We start from the raw sequence: 21378 nt of genomic DNA, 5'->3' as shown, positions 1-21378 counted from the left end.
CCCCCCAAAAACAAAGATCACATGCAAAATGTGGCATGTAGGGGGCTAAGGCGTGCTTAAAGCGGAACTTCCACTTTTGGGTGGAACTCCACTTTAACTACTTCAGCCCCGGAAGGATTTACCCCCTTTCCTGACCAGAGCACTTTTTGCGATACGGCACTGTGTCGCTTTAACTGACAATTCACGTTGCACCCAAAACAAAATTGACATCCTTTTTTCCCCCAACAAATAGAGCTTTCTTTTGGTGGTATTTGATCACCTCTGCGGTTATTTTTTGCATTATAAACAAAAAAAGAGCGACAGTTTTGGAAAAAAAAGCTATATTTTTTACTTTTTGCTAAATAAATATCCCCAAAAAATATATAAAAAAAAAAACCACAACAAATTTCTCAGTTTAGGCCGATATGTATTCTTCTACATATTTTTGGTAAAAAGAAAAAATCCCAGCAATAAGCGTATATTGTTTGGTTTGCGCAAAAGTTATAGCGTCTACAAAATAAGATAGATTTATGGCATTAATTATTTTTTTTTTATTAGTAATGGCGGTGATTCGCGATTTTTATCATGACTGTGACATTGCGGCAGACACATCGGACACTATTTTGGGACCATTGTCATTTATACAGCGATCAGAGCTATAAAAATGCACCGATTACTGTGTAAATGACACTGGCAGGGAAGGGGTTAAACACTAGGGGGCGATCGAGGGGTTAAGTGTGTCCTAGGGAGTGATTCTAACTGTGGGGGGGGTGGGCTCACTACAACATGATAAAGATCACTGCTACCAATGACAGGGAGCAGTAGATCTCTGTTATGTTGCTAGGTAGAACAGGGAAATGTCTTATTTACATAAGCATCTCCCCATTCTGCCACTCCATGTCACAATCACGGGCCACCAGCGGACATCGAGTGTGTGGGACCCCCAAGCACACTCAAGGAGTACATGGCGGGGTGCGCGCACCCACTAAGCCACACCTTGAAGGGGACGTACAGGTACGCCCATTTGCCCAGCCGTGCCATTGTGCCAACGTACATTGTCATGCGCTGGTTGACAAGCAGTTAAGTGGCTTCCTTCAATACATAAATACTTAGTGATCCTACCAGTCCATGTTCTCCCACAGGGTGACAATGCTATTTTGGCCAATGACAATTCCTTGTCACCCTGTGCAGCTATGTCTTTATGTACACTAGATTACCAAAAAGTATTGGGACGCCTGCCTGACTAGATTACCAAAAGTATTGGGACACACTCACATGAACATTAACGGCATCCCAGTCTTAGTCCGTTGGGTTCAATATTGAGTTGGCCCACCCTTTGCAGCTATAACAGCTTCAACTCTTCTGGGAAGGCCGTCCACAAGGTTTAGGAGTGTGTCTATGGGAATGTTTGACCATTCTTCCAGAAGCGCTTTTGTGAGGTCAGGCACTGATGTTGGACGAGAAGGCCTGGCTCGCGGTCTCCCATCCAGGTACAAACCAGGCCCAACCCTGCTTAGCCTCTGAGACCAAATGAGATTGGGCGCTTTCAGGGTGTTGTGCTCCTAGGCAATTTCTTTGTGCACTCTCAACCCTCTTGACACATGCCAAGATGGTCACCTTGGGAAACAAGGGGAAAAAAAGGTGTTCTATTGGGTTGAGGCCAGGACTCTGTGCAGGCCAGTCAAGTTCCTCCACCCCAAATGTGCTCATCCAGGTCTTTATGGACTTATTTTGTCATATTTGAAAAGTGACAAAAAATGTAAAAGAAAGTGAAAGCTTTATACAAATGAGCAGCTTTCGCTAAAAGCAGTGTATTTGCATTTATCCGACTAAACCAGAACACAGAAATATGGGGATACCGAAGCACAAGAAATTACAGATGATCTGCAACTCTATCTGCATTGTGCCACCCAAGCTCATGCCAGGTTTGCCAAACTCTAAACTTGGATGTAATTGCCAGCTCTCTACAGTTTCCAGTGCTTCCAACACTGGGCCTCGTTCACAGTAAGGGCTCATTGACACCACATACGTTGGAACGTCTACTCCGATGGTTAGATAGGGCCATCTGCCCTGAATTCTAGTACTTTTGTTCACACCGCTGCAATGCAGTTTCATAAGAATTATTATTTATTTTTTTACCTCATAGTACGATTTGATTTGTTTCACCAGAACTGACAGATTTTGTATCCTCAGGGAAGCATCATTATTGATCTTTTTGTATATTCTTTGATTATCTGCTTTAGGATTTCTGTAAGAAAATGAAAAAACAAAAAAAAATATTAGCTTCAACATGGTTAGAAAAATAAAACATTATACAAGAAAATGAATTAAACTGAGAAGACCTCAACAGTAGGAGATCCTAGCTTTAAAAATATAATAAAATATCCATGCAGTTTGCCACAAACTAACATCTAAACCAACCTTTCTCCAACTTTTCCACAGAGAAATCCACTTAAATAATTTCCAGGCTTAGGGAACCCCATAAGTCACTATATCAAAAAGGTTCACAGTACATTAGTGTGATGGTCACTTGGCTTCTTACATTTGTGGTCATCCGGAAGATCGTTCCCCTTCTCCCCCATACAGATAGCTAAATATCATTGCTGAGAATGGTTACTCATCTGAGGGGCAGAAACTGCTCATTGCTCAAGGAACACCTAGGAACATCTGGGAGGAACCCTAGTTGAGAAAGATTCTGAAGGGTCAACTGTTACCGGAAAACCTTCTTGCTAGTGCCTACAGAAGATCAATATGTAGAATGTAGTGGTTCACCCAGGGGAGGACTGACCATTCGGCCACTCGGGTGTTGCCCGAGGGCCCCGGGCCGCTTGGGGGCCCCATCAGGGTTGCCAGCCTCAGTAAAACCAGGGACAGTATGTAAAAAGCTGTGTTTTATTTACATCTGTCTCTGAAATGTCCCTAAGTGCCGGTTCACACAGGGGCGACTCGGATCCGACTTCAAGTCGCTCCAAGTCACCTCAGGTCGCACAACATGTAGAAATCAATGTAAGTGAATGAGAGCCGTCTTAATGCACACTACTGAAGTCACTCCGACTTCCGAAAAGGTTCCTGTACTACTTCTATCCGACTTATAGGCGACTGGTACCCATTGATTTCAATGGAGGTCGCTTCCAAGTTGGATCTCCGTCTATACAGAGGCGACTCTCAGAGAATTATCAGCTCTCAAAAGGAGTTCCCCCCTGAGAGCTCATTCTCTGATTGGCCACGGCAAGTCGCCTGGCCTGGGGCGACTTAAAGTAGTGTTGTAAGTCGTGTCCAGGTCAAGTCCCTTCAGGTCAAGTCCCTTCAGGTCAAATCCCTTCAGGTCAAGTCCCTTCAGGTCAAGTCCCTTCAGGTCAAGTCCCTTCAGGTCAAGTCACGTCCAAGTTGCCTCCAAAAGTCGTGTTGCCCCTGTGTGAACCGAGCCGACATCCTTTTGGTCTAGAAATCCAGAGATTATAGCTGCCCCACCCTCTCAAGTACCTTCTCAGCCAATAGAAACATGTCTGTGTATACTGTGTGATTGTATACTGTGTGGCCCCATAATCTCAGATCGCCTGGGGGCCCCATAATCTCCTATTGCCCGGGGGCCCCATGAGTTGTCAGTCCTTCCCTGGTTCACCTGTCACCTTGCCCAGCCAGACATCCATTTCTCAGTCACTCAGAGACATAGCACAGTCCATAGCTTTGTTTATTTTTTTTCTTTGAGGGGATTAAACTTGGATGGGGAATTATGGGATGCCCAGAGATATTCAGTACAAACTTGCTTGGGACTTCTATATACACTCCAGTATATACACTTCAATCTACTCCCCAGCACAGACTCTTGCTGCACACCGTTTCTCCTCCAGCACTTCCCTTGCTGCAGACTATTACTCCTCTGGACTAGCTAGCACCACATGGGTAGGCTTGACAATGCTTCAGCTAGGCCTCGATGAACTGCCTTTTGCGGGCAGGGACCTCAGGCTCCTGTGGTGTACAAATGGTTCAAGTGCCAACTATCCTCTATGCAGTGATCACTCCCAGATAGCTCTCCTCAGGTCCTGCCAGGAAGTGTGGCTGCAAGGACCTCTCTCCGCTGCCCTTCCCAGTGTCCTCTCTTCTGGTTCCCATCTCAAACTGCAGTCTCCCAGTTCTCTCAGGCATGCCTCCCCAGTCCTCCCAACTGTGCTCACTCACTAGACCTCCTGGCTGCAACCAGTAGTCCTCCCTGGAGACTCTTAGAAGTGTTCTCTACAGCTGTCCTCTACTTGCTCTCTCATGTGCCTCTCCTACCAGGATCTTCTCACTCCTCCTGGATGCACCCGAGCCCCAGCCTAGGGTCTTCCCCCCCCCCCCCAGCAGACTGGGGAGATCCCCATGGGTCCCAGCCTCCACACTCTCTCACTCCAGCTATTCCACCCCGACAACTCCTCCCCAGCTGGGCTCAGCCCAGGTATTTAAGGAGGCCTGCTCCCTGCCAATCCAAGTTGGGGATTGGTCACAGCTACCTAAAACACCCCAGGCAGCTCCACCTCTCCTTCCAGATCTTTCTAGCAAACTCTAGAAAGGAGAGGGAGGTGTCAGTGACGCTGCCTGTGAGTCACCAACTGCTACCCTGAGCCACTCCCAGCCCAGAATGAAAAACAAACAAACCTAGCAACCAGCTTGGTCTGCCTAAATTTACCTACCCTGCCAGAAAATCCTCATTCCAGCACCTACCCAACTAGAGGGTGCTAAAAATATATTGTAGCTTACAAGTCAGACATGGTGGCTGCATCCATTGTGCTTTTAACTGCTGCTTTGTATGGACTACAGAGCACCCCACTCCATGTTATAGAGATTCGAAGAGGGAACGTGTTTAACACATGTCTTGACATAGGGTGACAACATTGCTGCTCCATAGATAAAACACAGTGAGTGTTGTCATCCTAATGCCGCGTACACATGATCAAATTGTCCGGCGTACTTAGTCCGCCGAAACGCATTTCATCGGACAATCCGATCGTGTGTTGGGTTCAGCGGACTTTCTCAGCGCAAAGTCCGGTGGACTTAGAAAGTAGTTTTGCAGTCCAATCTTTCCGCCGGACTTGGGTTTTCAGCGGACAATACGTTCGTGAGTATGCTAGTCTGGTGGACTAAGAATGATGCATGCTCAGAAGCAAGTACGAGAAGGAAGCTATTGGCTACTGGCTATTGAACTTCCTTTTTCTAGTCCCGTCGTACATGCTGTACGTCATCGCGCTAGCAAGCGCCGGACTTTCTGTGTGTCCGTGTGTGGCCAAGTCCGTTCGGTATAAAGTCCGCCGGATTGTTTGCCGGACTATTCGATCGTGTGTACGTGGCATAAGACAGAAAAAACAAAAACATGAAAAAAGAAAAACCAATGCAGTCACCATATCTAAGGATTGTTGAGTTGCAATATATTAAAATTTTTGTTATTTGGTTTCATTGGCTATTATTATTTTAATTTTTTCCACACAAGTTTAAGCTGTGTGGGTAGGCAATGGGTCTATTTTAATCTGAATCAGGATATGAAATCACAGCTTTGGCTTCTGTCAATATATATATATATATATATATATATATATATATATATATATATATATATATATATATATATAGCCCCATCTCTCCCATTGTGCTGCCTAAAGTGATAGCTAGAACATTGATATCATAGGTAAAAAGTGTTCACAGCTGTACGACTTGTCACTGGAAGTAACACATAGTAATAACAAGCAACAATAGCAGGCTGAGCCCTTTCCGCTTGAGTTTACATGTCCCCTTTGACTTAGTCTTTACCGGAAGCAATTTTTACTGGTAGCTATATTAGGTTTCTGTTAAGTGCATTCATAAATTAGTTATAAAATATATTGAAATGTGGAAAACTGTCCTTGCATTGTGGGATGCTTTGTTTTAAGATGCTTTTTTATTGGATAATAAACTAATAAAATCATAGACCCCACTGTTGTCTTTCGTTATCATACGTTACAAGCAGTGATACAGCACTTGTTATAATCACAGGTTTGCAAATACAATATTGGGTAAAAAGAACCACCACTGGGATGGATGGCTGGCAGAGGCCAAAGAGGAGGAACACATGTACCGAAGTACGCAAGTTGGTCTAAATCGCACCAGGAATCATGGAGGTAGATGCTAACCAGCGGCGCCAAAGTTGTGAGTGACCTCTTTTTATAAGCTTTCTGCTGCCTTTGATACAGTTGACCACCTCCTCAAAAAACTCAATTTGCTTGGTCTCCATGGCTGCACTCTCTGTTGGTTTGAATCTTACCCATCTCATCGCACCTTCAGTGTCACAACTCCACTTCCTCTTCTCCAACTCCCCTTTCCGTTGGGGTCCCCCAAGGTTCTGTCCTTGGACCTCTAATATTCTCGAGCCTCCCACGGCTTTCACTACCATTTATATGCTGATGACACCCAAATCTATCTCTCTACCCCTCAGCTCACCCTATCAATCTCCTCACGCATCACTGATCTACTAACAGACGTATCAGCCTGGATGTCAAACAACTTCCTCAAACTTAATCTATCTAAAACCGAGCTCCTGATATTTCCTCCCCCACGTGCCCCTTCGCCTGACTTCTGTCAAGATCAATGGCACATCTATCAGTCCGTCCCCACATGCCAGGGTGCTACGGGTAACCTTAGACTCCAAACTGTCCTTTCAGGCCCACATCCAATCCCTGTCCAAATCATGCTGCCTTAGCCTCCGCAACATTTCCAGAATACGCCCCTTTTTAACTAATGACACCACCAAGCTTCTAATTCCCTCCCTGGTCATCTCTCGCCTCGACTACTGCAACTCCCTCCTCGTTGGATTACCTTTACATAGACTATCCCCCCTTCAGTCCATAATGAATGCCACTGCCAGACTCATCCACCTTACCAGCCATTCAGTGTCCTCCACCCCTCTCTGCCAATCCCTCCACTGGCTTCCACTCACCCAACAAATAAAATTCAAAGTACTAACAATAATTTACAAAGCCATCCATAACTCTGCCCCTAGTTACATCACTAACCTAGTCCCAAAATACCAACCAAGCCGCTCTCTTTGGTCACCCCAAGACCTCCTGCTCTCTAGCTCCCTTGTCACCTCCACACATGCACGCCTCCAGGATTTCTCCAGAGCTTCTCCCATCCTTTGGAACTCCCTACCCCAATCTATCCAACTGTCCCCTAATCTATCTTTAGACGATCCCTGAAAACCCTTCTCTTCAAAGAAGCCTATCCTGCTTCTAACTAACACTGTTTTACTTCCTCCATCAGCTCATCCCCCCACAGCTATTACCTCTTGTATCAATTGCCCCTTCCTTTTTAGATTGTAAGCTCTAACGAGCAGGGCCATCTGATTCCTCTTGTATCAAATTGTAATGTAACTAACGTCTGCCCTCATGTTGTAAAGCGCTGAGCAAACTGTTGGCGCTATATAAAACCTGTATAATAATAACAATAATAAAAATAATAATAAGCGATTCCACATAGGGGTAAGATTTGGTCAATGAGTATTTTCCACATCCCCAGGCTTGGAGGCGAGGGATTCCTTTAAATTTGTAAAAAGTTGAATTTTTTTGGGACAAAAAAAATATGGAAAATCCTGAGGAGATGCTTAGAATGTCGGGTCACTGCAATTCACCCTAGAAGGAATGGAAAAAACAAAAACAGAGTTTGAAGCCTAGTTTATGAAGCGTCACGGGTTTGTCATATTTGCAAAATATAGCTTGAATGAATTTTATCCTTGGAGGAGAGTAAAGAGTTTATGTAATGTTCCTCAAATTCCATACAGTCATCCATGGACAGAGTATCAGTAATTGCCAATTTTCTTGACTTTTGTGAAATATAGAGGTTTTGGCAGTCATAAGAGCGTGGAGATAAGCTTAGTGGATTGCTTCTGTCGAAGAAGATTTTCTAGAGTGGGTTGAACAGGGGCCAATCCCGTGGACTCAAACTATGCCTAAATCGCATTGGGAGAATTGAAGGTTCTGAATGTGGGGAAATCTAAAAGCCTCTTGTAGGTGAGAAAGTGGCCATCCTTGATAAGGTTATCTAAGAATTTGATATCTACCCAGGACCAATAGTGTGTAGCTGTGAGTAGCTCTGGGTAAGAATTATCCCAAAAGGAACATGTTAGGTGATCTACTCCAACCTTTCTTTAAAGATTATTTGGTTAACCAAAATCAAGAGGAGTTTAACAGTATTGTAGATCATATTAGTGCCTGGGTGTGGAGGAAGGGGTGAATCTGGCATACATGCCACCCCATATGGAACCCCCACTGATAAGACATTTTATCAGTGCTACCAATCAGCTCCAATGCTCTCGGGGGGCCCAGCAGTGATACTCAGCTGCTTTGGCTTCAGAATCCCATTGGTTTCCAGTGCAGGCTCCGATTTGTAGCTGTAGTCCACCCCAAAGGCAGCCAAAGAAAGCTGAGATTCAAGAACTGGTTACTTCAATAATGTTCAGGATGCTCTGTTCAAAGGTCAAAAATGTTTCTATGTAGGTGAAAAACCACCTTAAGCCTATGCAAAGGGAAGCTGTATCCAGCTGAGCAGTGCCATATTTAATCCTGGCATTTATCTTCAGCTTTTGGCCTACTGAGTAGACATCTATAGTTGCCTGTACCTTCATCTTGAGAATGGTCTTGAAATCAAGATAATGAATATGCTGGGCTGTCTGTGTTCTGAGGTCCTTAGCACCAGGTCTCTCCACTGTTACATCATTGGTCCACTCTTGGGCATACAGGCTAGCCTTGCCGCAAGGGGTTACAGAAAACGCTAATTAAAGCGAACTGTACTGAATTTGTTTTCTCTAAATGTTATCTATGGTATAGATGCACATGGATTATGCTTGTTGGCCAGTAAAAAAAAAAAAAATCTAAAAAGTGATCATATGCAACTAGATTTCCATCCGATACTGTAAGTTCAGTGAACCAGGATTTCTGATAGCTGCTTAGAGCTTCTGCGTTTTTCACATCTTTTCTGCTTTACTGAAATAACGTGAATCCTTAATCAAGGTTACCAACCATGATTACAGGACAAACATTTCAAGGATAGAAACAACAGTTCTTGGCTGACTAACATTAGTGTCCTTCAGTTAAAATGATCATGAGTGCAGACAATTTATAAAGATCCTGGACATGGTCATTATGTGCAATACAATAGCATGCAATATTAAAAGGCAGCATGACTAGCTATTAGAATAAGAGTATTAATAAAGTTAATAAGGGTTTATTCTGTCAGCTGACCACATGTGACCTCCATGCCAAAAACCACATCAAGTACAGTGCTGATCAGTTCAGCCATTGTACATGGTGATCTGTACGGAAAGACTCAGTTATATTAGTAGGAGACGGTTGTAAACCTGTAATTTTATTTTGTGAATCCATGCCTCTTTATCCGACCACTGAAGACAAACACTGCGTTCTCACTCATTACCCCCCTTTGAGGGTCTAAACCAGCCTCTCTCAAACCTTTTTACCCCAAAGGAGCCCCTGTTTAAATTAATTTATTAGGGGTCAGTGGGAAGAATGGCCCACTTTAGTGGGCAGACCCAGATGGATTTCCTTAAACACAGCCTCTCTCAACCTTTTCAACACGGGAAAGAACTTTCAGGTCTAATGCCACGTACACAAGTCCGGACTTTCCATCAGGCTAAGGTCCGACGGAATCATTCCCTCGGATATTACAATCATGTGTGAGCTTTATCTGGCTTTTTTCTTCAAAAATTCTGACGGACCTAGAAATAGAACAGGTTTAAAATCTGCCCAACTGAATCAATTTCTATTGGGAAAACCGTTCGTCTGTATACTGGTCCAACGGACCAAATACAACGCTAGGGCAGCTATTGGCTACTGGCTATTGAACTTCATTTTCTAGTCCCGTCGTATGTCATCATGTTCAAAATGAACGCACTTTGGTCCGTTCGTGTGTGGGCAAGTCCGTTCATTCGGAAGTCTGTCGGGAAGACTGTTGGACCTTTTCTGCCGGAAAGTCCAGTCGTGTGTACATGGCATTAGGGGACCCCTGCTTAAAATTACTATATCTATAACTCATGATACACGTGTGATGGTCAGTGAGAAGAATGCTCCTTACACTTGTGGTCATTGGGAAAAATTACCTCCTTACAGATGGCCAAAAAAAAATTAATGTTGTCAGTGGAAATTTATCTGAGAGGCAGAAATAGCTCAAGAAGCCTCTAGTAACCTCGGGAGGCAGAAGCATAACTTGTACCTTCAGGGCCCCAGTGCAAAAACCCATAAAGAGCCCCCCACGGTGCGACCTTTGTAACCCTGGTAGTTCTGCCAGTGGTGTCAGTTGTTTTTTTGTCATTTTCTTATATTAAATTATTTTTATAATTGTATTTTTTTAAGAGTCCCATTGGGGGGCTTTGGTGAAATATCAGGGGTCTAAACAGACCTTTGATGTTTCACCTTTGAGACAGAGAAAGGAGATTGAGGACACAGGCCTCAATCTCCATCTCTGCAGCCTCAACTGCAGAGAATGAATGGGCAGAAACAGCTCAGTACAAAGCTTCCTGTCCATTAATAAACTCAAGCATAGTAAAAAACACAGTTTCAGTACAGAACAGAGTCAGTGATCTGTAGGGACCACTGACTCTATTCATTTAGACAAGGCAGGGGCCGGTAAATAACACATTTACTGGCCCCTTCCCCATTCTTCATCTCGACAGATCCCTGCAGCAGCCGGTGGGAATGAGGACGGTTGAACCCGGCAGCGCTGTGGGGGATGAGGGGGGCCCAATCACATTAGGAGGTGGATAGGCATGGCGGCATGTAAGGGGAACTGATCCCCTCCATTTTCCTGCTGCAGCCTTTCAGCGGCTGCAGGAGGAAAATGGAGGGGATTGGTTCCTCCAACATGCCGTCCCACCTATCCAGGTGTACAGGGGCTGCACGGGGCCCCCCTGGGGCATCGGGCTGGGTCGCAACTGTGACCCCTGTGCGTATGCCCCTGGTTCTATTGAAACCTGGTTAAAAAAACTTGGTTTTAAACATGTAACAAAATGTTTCTACATTGATAAAACTATCCCCGGTGATCAAGCATGGAACATCTTAGACTACCAACAGTAACAGGTAGGGTTGTCACCTGTCTAGGATTCACCCAAACAGTCCGGGTTTGGAATCGGGTGTGTGGGTTTCAGTTTTGCCTGAAACCCGGACACATTATTCAGGCTGGACTGTGGCCACAGTGGCTGAGATAGACAAAAATCTGTTGCCGTCCGGGAGCAGGTTCGACATCACTGGGGGACAGTGGGTGATCATGTTAGCAGGAGCAGTTTGGCCACTGCAGCGTGCTGAATTACCACTCTCCTTGGGGCACCCAGAGGTGCCCTGGGTCTTTTATAATCCTATAGTCTATGCTATACAAAAAATGTGCCCTGTGCCGCTAAAGTGTTCAGGTTTGGCATGGAGAAAAGGTGGCAACCCTAGTAACAGGCGATTCATTATATTAACATAAAATAATAGCGGTGTGTACTAATCATGTGTTTCCTGCAAACACAGAATTCTGGCTACGTCAGGGAAAATGCTGTTGGTCCTTAGGGGGGGATTAAAAGCCCCCGGCCACAAAGTTTCTATTCATTGTGAAGGTAGGGAGTGTCTGCCTGTGTATATCAGCATGTGGCGTTGTCTGGTTGTGAGCCGCTCTTTGACACAGCAGCAAATCAAAGCTCTAACAAGAGACGTATTAAGACACCAAGCAGCAGCGTGTGACAGAAGGAAGCAGCCACATACCGAATGACAGATCAAAGGGAGGCCGCTGTCATTAACACTCTGCAAGTGAAATCATCATTTCACAGGAGTGAGCGAGCTTTATGGTAATGCAATCACACAGGCCAAAGCATATGAGGCTTGGTGGAAAAAACAACTGAAAGAGGGAGGAAGACAAATAAAAAAACATGACAAAAATAACAACATAAAATGTCTAACATACGTAAACCTCTTACACTAGGATTAAAAAAATAAAATAAAAAAAAAACCCCTTTAAGGGTCCATGCACAATGGGCTTAAAAAAAAAAATGCAGCTTCTACAGGAGTTTTTTTTTGGTTTTTCCCCCTGCCCGTAAAAAGCAGCTCAAATTTATTTCGCAGTACAGTATGTGTCCATGCAGAAAAAGTGCATTTTCGAGGGGAGTTTTCAGGTAGAAGAAATCGCTAAATGCTCAAACTTGCCTAAAATGCGGCATTTAGGAGCGTTCAATGTTTTTCAAGTGTACATTGAAAAACGAGCACAGGTGAATGTTTTGGGATAAAGACTCTTATAAAAGCAAATGTCCCTAAACTCTTGTGCAACACAAGACACAAAGAGCATTTTTTTCTGCCAGAGATTATAGCTTCAGGTTTCTGCTTCTAATATGCATAGACTTAGAAATATCTTATGGCGTACTTATACTAGGTGCAGTTGTCTTGTACCATGCCCAAGCACGATTGTCCCCACTCCCTCCTTGGCCTTTGTTTATATTGTGCCAGACCAGAGCATTCTTACGTTATCAATTCTGCAATAGGCCAAAGTGATCCCTTTGCCAAGTTCAACTAATGACGAAGCTCATCTCATCAACCAGACTGTGGTGTGGAGTGTGGTTAACACTAATCAAACAAATTGGATTTGGGGGTTAAACATGACTACGGTATAGTACAGAGTGCATACAACCCCAAAATGTCTAAAAAAAAATAAAAAAAAATTGAATGATTTCTGGTAAATCAGATCAACCAAAATATTTCTTTACAAGAATATGGAAATGATAATCTGGTTGCGGTAAAAAACAAAAAAAAAAAAAAAAACAGGGTGTCCCTAGACCATATTCTTAACCAGGGTCCATAGAACCCTGAGGTTCCTCCAGAAGTTACTAGGGGTTCTTTGAGCTGTGGCTGATTGACCTTCCATTTTATGGTGCCTGTAAAATTCCAGAGCCAACATCACTTGGCAGAACCATTTGCATGACAAAAATTATCTTATCACCCTGTCTGCAAAGATGGCATGCTGATCACCACTTTAACAAGGCTTTCTTCCTATTGGCCACCAACGCAATTTTTCCCTGCTTTCCCCTCCCGATTAGTTGATTTTAGCAGGATGTTTTTCAAGAATTGAAAATTATGCCAAGGGTTCCTTGGGGTAGAAAGGTTGAGAAAGGTTGCCCTAGACTCTTTGGTGAATAGGACCAATGCCATACAACAATGCTAAAAAGAACATTAAAGTATTCATTTTTGTACCATAAAAAGCTTGGAACAAGGCTCCAGACAAACACTGCTTGCAAACGTTTTGCTCCCTTAAGCAAAGGCTTTAAAAAAAATCAGTGGTCTCCAAACTGTGGCCCTTTGCTTGCTTTTATCTGGCCTTTGAGGCACCAACAATGGGACACAATTCCTATTATTGAAACCAATCGGGCAAAATTCCTCCCACTGACACCAATGATGACGCACTATTCCTCCCACTGACACCAAAGATGGGGCACGATTCCTCCAAATTACACCAACAATGGAGCACTATTCCTCCCAATGATGGGGCACAATTCCTCCCAATGTTGGGGAGTGCTTACGCCCACTGATCCTGGGACATTTTGTACTCCCGGTGACCACAGTCCGGCTCGCCTAAAGTCTGAAGAGCAATAAACCCCATCTCTAAATAATTACCTCTGCTGCTGGCAGCTAGTCCTAATTTGTCTCTCTAGATAAAGTTTTCAGCATTTGACACTTCCACAAGTGTCGAAAGTCGGTATGCCCCTCCCTCCGAGCCCTCCATCACCACTTCTGTAGGACACCTCTCCTTAAAATATAAGTTGCCTGTCTGACATGCTAACCCACTGACTTCAATACTTTTAATCACTTAATTTGAACAAGTAATCACATAAGGACTTTGCACAATTCTGATCTGCATTTTTGTGTGGCACTGTCCCCATACGGCTTGCTGTGTGTTGACTTCTTAGGCCTCCCTCTGATTACCTGCAGACAGTTGCTGGGGGTTTTCATAAATCCCCCCCTTTACTCCCGTTTACTCGTCACTCAAACAGTCCAGGGTATTTGTTGTTTTTTTTATATATTTATTGTGGAACTTTGATGGGAGAAGGGAATAGTGGGATACTCAAAATGAACTACTCACAGTAGACAAGGACAACTCTCACTTAAGGCCCATACACACGATCAGACTTTTTGACAACAAACATGCAAATTAGCTGTTTTGGAGCAACATCCGACCATGTGTACGCTCCATCGGACAAACTTTTTTGGTTTTCATCTGACTTTTGTTGGCTGTGCGAATGGACAAACTTTATGGCAACAAAAGTCCAATGGAGCAAAGTCTGATCGTGTGTACAGAAAACCATAGGACTTTTGTACAAAAGTACAAACAGGCATGCTCAGAACCAATGCAAAAGATCAGACAACAATACAGAAGTTGACCAAAGGTGGCGGTAAAGAGCAGAAAAACCATGTGATTTGGTCAAAGTTGGCTGAAAAAGTCCTGCTGTGTGTATGCAATACAAGTTCAGGGCCGACGCCCTTTGTACAAAAATCCAAGGGAAAGTTTGTACAAAGTCCTATCGTGTGTATGAGGCTTTAGCCTCACCAGATTACTTGTGGAAGCAGACATAGTTACATAGTTAGTAAGGTTGAGTAAAGACACCAGTCCATCCAGTTCAACCTGAGTGAGTGTCTACAATTGTCCCTATCCCTGTACATTGCACACTCACATCGGTCCCTACCCTCAAGGAGCCCACAAGCAAAGGTTCCCATTCATATACTAGGGCCAATTTTGGACAGAAGCCAATTAACCTACCTGCATGTCTTTGGAGTGCGGGAGGAAACCCACGCAAGCACAGGGAGAACATGCAAAATCCAGGCAGGTAGTGTCGTGGTTGGGATTCGAACCAGCGACCCTTTTTACTGCTAGGCGAGAATGCTAACCAGTACACCACTGTGCCGCCAAAAGCAGACATTCTGCTTTTACCATACTGCCACTTGTATGGAAGAATAAGGTCTTCTTGCTCTTGTTAGCAGTAGACTTGATGCAACTACTTTATCTTCAGGACACTCTCTAGCATCCCCTCGACTGACACCCATCCTCTGACTCTTCTAGCTGAAGGTATTGCCCTCTTGGGACAGGCACCCCAGACACAGATCTGTACTCATGGTAGGCAGAATAAGATCCTTGCTGGCGTCTCCCTTCCAGTAAGCTTTGCAGGACCTCTGGGTTCAGCTCCTCTCTAACTTTCAAGCCCTCATTTCGACCAACTTAGGCCGCATGGCAGCTTCTGCAGGGAAGGGGCTGTAACAATGCCTGTGCCCTCACTTGTCAGGTTTCCTCCCACTGTTGAATATGCCTCCCTATTGGACCAATGTGAAACGTTCAAACAAGCTGAGCTGCACCTGAGCACCATGAGCAGACCTCGCCAATAGATCCTGCTCCCTGGTAGGCAGAGAGCACTCTAAATTTACACAACGATCCTCCTGGTAGGCAAAAAGACCCGAAATTACACTTTCTTCTAGCACCTACCTGGAGGGTGCTACATCTGCAATAGATATAGCAACTGTTAATGCAAAATCATATAGCCCTTTTAGAAAATATAGAACACCCTTTTCTATAAAAACAAAATTACTTTTATCATGTCCCAGAGGCCCCCGTCACACTGGGGCGTTGGCTGCGCTTTACCGTTGTTTTTGTGGAGGTTTTCGGTCACTAGCGGGGCGATTTTAACCCTTGCTAGTGGCTGAAAAAGGTTAAAAAGGTTAAAAGGTTAGCTCTGCTTTGCCTGCGGTTCGGCGGCACTGCCCATTTAGTTCAATGAGCAGGAGCAGTGAAGGAGCGGTGTATACACCACTCCAAAAATGCCCCTTGCAGGAGTCTTTCTTAACGTCCTGCCAGCACATCGCCTCAGTGTGAAAGCACTCGGGCTTTCACATTGAGACTGCAGGGGAGACGTTTTTCAGGCGCCATTTTTAGACCAAAAGCGCCTTAAAAACGCTGCGGTGTGAAAGGGGTCTAAGCGTCCCAAATCCAGACAGGCTAGATTGTGTATCTTGGTTCCCGCATATGGCTACTCCTTGCATGCATTGCTGCATATGTCTTAACCAGGGCAGCACAGTAGCTTAGTTGGGTTGCTGATATTGGTCAGGACACTGCCTGGAGTTTGCTGGAGTTGGGCTTGCATGGGTTTCCTTTGGATACGTTGACTGTACATTCACATCAGTCCAAAGAAACGCTGGTAGGTTAATAGGATTCTCTGTATGTTGGCCCTAGCATGTGTATGTATGAAGATAGGGACCTTAGATTGTAAACTCCTCCAGGGCAGGGACTGATGTGAATGTACAATATGTAAAACACTGTATAAATTGTGAGCATTACATACAACACGGTTACAAATGACTAAAGCAGGCTGTAGTGTCCGTTGCAAAATTGGAGCAGAAGGGCCCGGCACAGATGCATTTTTCAAGGTTTTCAAATACTGCATCCTTGCACGTCTTCAACATTTAGAAGAGTTGAGTTATTAAACAAGTCTACTATTACTAAAGCACTTGGCTTCCTCTCACCCTCACTATACATTTCTATTGAAGTGTTCAATCCATTGATGCAGGTTGACATTGGCTCCACATCGCACGCAATATTTTTTTTTTTTATATGAGACAAGGCCATGGCCGCCGACCAACTTATCACAAAGAAAATATTCTGCTTGGATCTCAAGTCTGTACCACAGATCTCCTACCATCCAAAGGTTCAGAGAAGCAAGGCCAAGAAAATCATTTTTGTGCAGGCAAGATACGCTTGATGCAGAGGAAATGAATGTCAATATGTTGCTTAGACTTGCCGAGCAGATGGCAGACTGACATTGGGCCTTCCTCCCCTGAAATTTCCTCCAAATATAGAAGACGAGTCAGATAATGAAGCAGATTACAGACCTTGTTGTGTAGTCAAGCGTGAGCAAGTACACACTGAAAACAGAAAATGCCACTGTTGCAGCAATGCGAAAACTGGTCAGATGTGAAGACTAAAAATTGTACTCTATGTAACCCTGCATAAATCATACATGCTTCTGCTTTTGATTAAGTGCATCAATTATCATCCATTCATGTAGGGGCAAATTTCATGAAGGGCCCCGGGCTGATGATAAAAATTTTTAACTCAATAAATAATTAACTTTTATATTTTTTATTGTTATTTTATTTACGGTGTTGCATGCATGTATATGTTTCTACCAATCTGACCACAATTTCAGGCTCATGGAAGGCATACGTGCCTTCGGTCTTCCGTTAAACCCATGCTGATATTAAAAAATATTTTTTAGGACACTGGGGAACGTGGGGAAGTGTTGAGGTAGACCATAAATTAATGAGGCTCATTGTGTACAAGTGCAGCAAAGGCAATATTTGTCTATGATGAATGTAACTGTCAACCATAGAGATACTGTCAACTTGCCCATACTGGAAAAAAAAAACAATTATGTTAAAGGTAAATGATGCCTTGACTGTAAGGGCTTGTTTACAGTAGTGGTTGAGTGGCAGCCAAGGGTGTATGGCTGGTGTTTTTTTTTTTTTTTTGGGGGGGGGTGACAAACCACCACCGCCCCCCACCGGGCGACCGACTGCACAACCCCCCTCACTGTCTGCCAGTCGGTCCAGCACTTACCCCATCTAGGTGGTGGGCTGCGGCTCCGGTGTCCTCTCAGTCTCCTCTCTCCTCCTGCAGCTCCAGTATCCTCAAGCATGGTGGACGGTGGTGGGCTGTGGCTCCTCTCTACTCCTGCGGCTTTGGTGTCCTCCAGGTCGGCGCAAGGTTGCGGGCTGCGGCTCTTTCTCCATCTCCTGTGGCTCCGGTGTTCTCCAGAATGGCGGGCTGCGGTCAGCGGCTCTGGCGTCCTCTCCGTCTCTTTTCTCCTCGACCTAGGCGCTAAGCATCGACTAGGGATTGCTGGAGGTTTTGTTCAATTAATCCCGATTGGCAGGGAGGAGATTTAGTGTGAAAATAGCAAATTTTTTATTCACTATAGGCACACAACTGGGTGGGATTGGGGCGTAGTGCTCTGCGGCCTGAGCCCACCATTTTTTAAAGCCTATTAGAGCCTCTGGCTCCAATCTCATGCTTCAATAAAACACCCCCCACCTGTGCCGCAGCCCACCACCTTGCACCGTGCTGGAGGACACTGGAGCCTCAGCAGTAGAGAGGAGATGGAGAGGAACCACACCTCGCCACCAGACGCCATGCTTGAGGATACCGGAGCTGCAGAAGGAGAGAGGAGACAGAGGACACTGGAGCCGCAGCCCATCACTTAGATGAGGTAAGTGGATGGGCCGCCACTAGTGTACACATGCTGTGACTGCAATGCTTTGTTTCTTGGACGCGGTAGGAATTTTAACCCATTGCTTATGGCAGCGCAATCCCTTCAAGTAAATTGAGCAGTTTTTCAAGCACCCTGTTGATAGTGTGGGGTTCAAAGGGTTAAAGGAGGTGGCAATATAATGCCTCCCCACCACCTGTCAAATGCTCACTGTGGAGCGAGCTGAACCCGGATCGCTTTTCAGAGATCAAAGCACGTGTCAAGGAGCCCTAATAGCTTGTCCAAAACCACTGTCACTTTTCATGACAGTATGTAAGCGGTCCATTCACAAAATATGCCTAGAGCAGTCCCAATGCATAGACGAGGCAACTTGCCTTATGTCCTATTGCTTCAGTTCACATCACTACGCTGAAAAAAAAATTGTTGCATATTTACACACGGCAAAGTGCTGTGACAAATTACATCACAACTGTGCATTACATAAAGTTGAGTGGAATGTCATTTTGCAAACCACGCAAGACGTTGTAACCATGCACCAAACCTACACAACACATACTAGTGGTGAAACCTTATACAGAACATAATGCATGCCTTCTGGTGTAATTGGGCCCTAAATGTAAAGAAAAATATAAATAAAAAAAGGCGCGTGAAGAATAGAATATACTAAATATGCTCATTCCAAGTAGTAGCCATATACAGGTAGGACTTTTTTCTGATATTGGTTCTTTAACCACTTGCTCTCCGGGAAGGTTGTACCCCCCTTCACGACCAGGCTATTTTCTGCTATTCAGCACTACGCTACTTTAAATGCCAATTGCTCAGTCATGCAGCGCTGTACCCAAAATTGAACCACTTCAATCCCGAAAAGGTTTACTCCCCCCCCCCCCTCCCCCTTCATGACCAGGCCATTTTTTGCAATACGCCACTGTTTTACTTTAACTTACAATTGTGCGGTTGTGCGACACTATACCCAAATAAAATGTATATTCTTTTTGGTGGTATTTGATCACCTCTGCGGTTAAACAATATCCAATGGAAAATAAAAAATAAATAAATCGAATTTTGTCATAAATTTAGGCCAAAATGTATTCTGCTAAATGTCTTTAGTAAAAAAAAAAAATCCCAATAGGTGTATATTTGGTTTTCGTTAAAGTGGTTGTAAACCCTTACACACCACTTCTACCTACAGGTAAGCCTATAAAAAGGCTTACCTGTAGGTACCGTGAAGATCTCCTAAAAACTTGCATCGTTTAGGAGATATTCACTGCATCAGCACGCAATGACATCATCGGCACATGCGCACTGAAGCAACGGCTCGCTTGTGCCGTTTCTTCAGCTGCTGTGCCGTTACCGGTGGCTCCAGTGCGTATCTGCGGGAGTGACGTCATTGCGGCTTCGGCCAATCACAGCGCCGGAGCCCGCGATACCCAGAAATAACTCCGGGAGACATGTCGCTGGCCGGGACGGGGTTTGAGGACCACTGCAGGGGCTTCGATCTAAGGTAAGTATTTCATAATGCAAAATAGCAAGTAACCATGCTATCCAATGATATTCTAAGGAGCCAGCATAATTTGTTTGACAAGCAAAAATAAAAACACATAAAAGTCCACATGCAGCGCTAAAATTAAAAATCCAAGAGGGAAGAGTAGATAAACTTGTCACCAGCTTCAGTATGTGTAGAAAGGCACACCGCACCACGTGGAAGTTCAATCTGATTACCAGATAGCTAAAACAAGCAGGCATGTAGTGGATAAACCACAATAGCAGCTCCGTTCTTCAGCTTCAGAAAAAACTTCAAACCAGGGTTGCGATTAATCATCAGACCTTTCCACACTGTCACAGCTTCTTAGGACTCTCATACAGGGTGTAGGTCAATCACCAAAAATGGTCAGCAGTGCCCAGTGAAGAAAGAATGCAGCCAATAGTGAAGCCCGCATTGTTATATATAAAATTATATTTGTTGATTTGTCCATGCGGCTTACAATATATAGGCCGCACGATATGAGCCATGAATGTTAGGATTAAAGAACACCTGGCAAATATCCGAAAAGGGTTTCCTAAACATACTGTCTCTTAACATTATTTGGAATGTCATAACAAAAACCCAGCAGGGGCTACTGTCATAGCCATAGATAGATTTACACCACATTGGTGAGGAAGTCTGACTAAGAGAAACCTCGCGTTTAGAAACTCGCTGGATCTATGACCTCAAATGTTACACTCCCTATGGGCTGAATGTCGATTGGGATGTGAATAGCTTTATTAATAATTGATAAACTAGTCAAAACAGGCATGAAATGTTTTTTCGTATCTAGTAATATTTCATACTAGAATTTTTTAGTCTCGCCACTAGATAGCACTGCTATTATCACTGCGTTTCTAGTGATTTTGAACAGGTTGTCAGGGCTGGCTTAGCCCTTCCTCCTCTGGGCTGGTTGCTCAGCTGTCAGCTAATTGCCAGCTCTCTTCTCTTTCCATAGTTACCAGCTGTTCCCGATGATGCTGGTCTGACCTGCCTATTTAAGGCCTTCCAGCTCACTCTTTCCTTTGCCTTCGCGTTGGTCACATCACAAGGAACCATCTCCTGCTGTTTGTGTCAGACTGGCTTGCTGACATCCCTCCTGGCTTCTTATCCTGCTTGCGGTTGCTCTCCTTGGATCCCTGACTTCTGGCCTGGCTGATTACCCGATCTGGTTAATGAACTTTGGACTGGCTGACTACCCGATCTGGCTACTGGACTCTGGCTATGCTTGACTACGTTTTTTTCTATTTACCTTTTTATTTTTATTAATAAACAAGTGTGATTTGATTGTACTTCTGTCTCAGTCTGTTTCATGGTTCCTGACACAGGTTTAATAATTGATAATTAGGTATTTAGATATATTAGCTTTGTTTTATCATTAGCACTATATATCTGAGTTAGGAGTTCTTCTGATACTAGATTGCCCTTTCATTCATTTAAGGGTTTTAATAGTTGTATTAGATGGTGGTCGCTGTAGGTGGCGTCCTATATTAACAATATCCACCTACATCGACTTAACCAAAATGATTTTATTTAGGGATACACCGATACCGATATCAGTGCCAATACTTGGCATTTTCGGGGGTATTGGTACTCG

At 44.3% G+C, this 21378-nt stretch overlaps 1 protein-coding gene across 8 annotated transcripts in view; it reads right to left on the bottom strand.

The window, feature by feature from the left end:
• CCDC88A (coiled-coil and HOOK domain protein 88A) overlaps positions 1-21378 on the bottom strand; it is a 325195-nt gene that overhangs the window by 233630 nt on the left and 70187 nt on the right. For all 8 annotated transcript variants that reach the window (XM_077485516.1, XM_077485518.1, XM_077485521.1 and 5 more), the window contains exon 3: positions 2119-2227. In XM_077485516.1, coding sequence (XP_077341642.1) covers positions 2119-2227 — 109 coding nt within the window. The remainder of the gene's footprint in view (positions 1-2118; positions 2228-21378) is intronic.

Source organism: Lithobates pipiens, unplaced genomic scaffold (genome assembly GCF_037356315.1).
Source record: "Lithobates pipiens isolate NorthernLeopardFrog02 unplaced genomic scaffold, aLitPip1_a1.2 Scaffold_18, whole genome shotgun sequence".
Lineage (NCBI taxonomy): Eukaryota > Metazoa > Chordata > Amphibia > Anura > Ranidae > Lithobates > Lithobates pipiens.
Note: the sequence above shows the minus strand (reverse complement) of the source record. Positions and strands in the feature narration are given on the sequence as shown.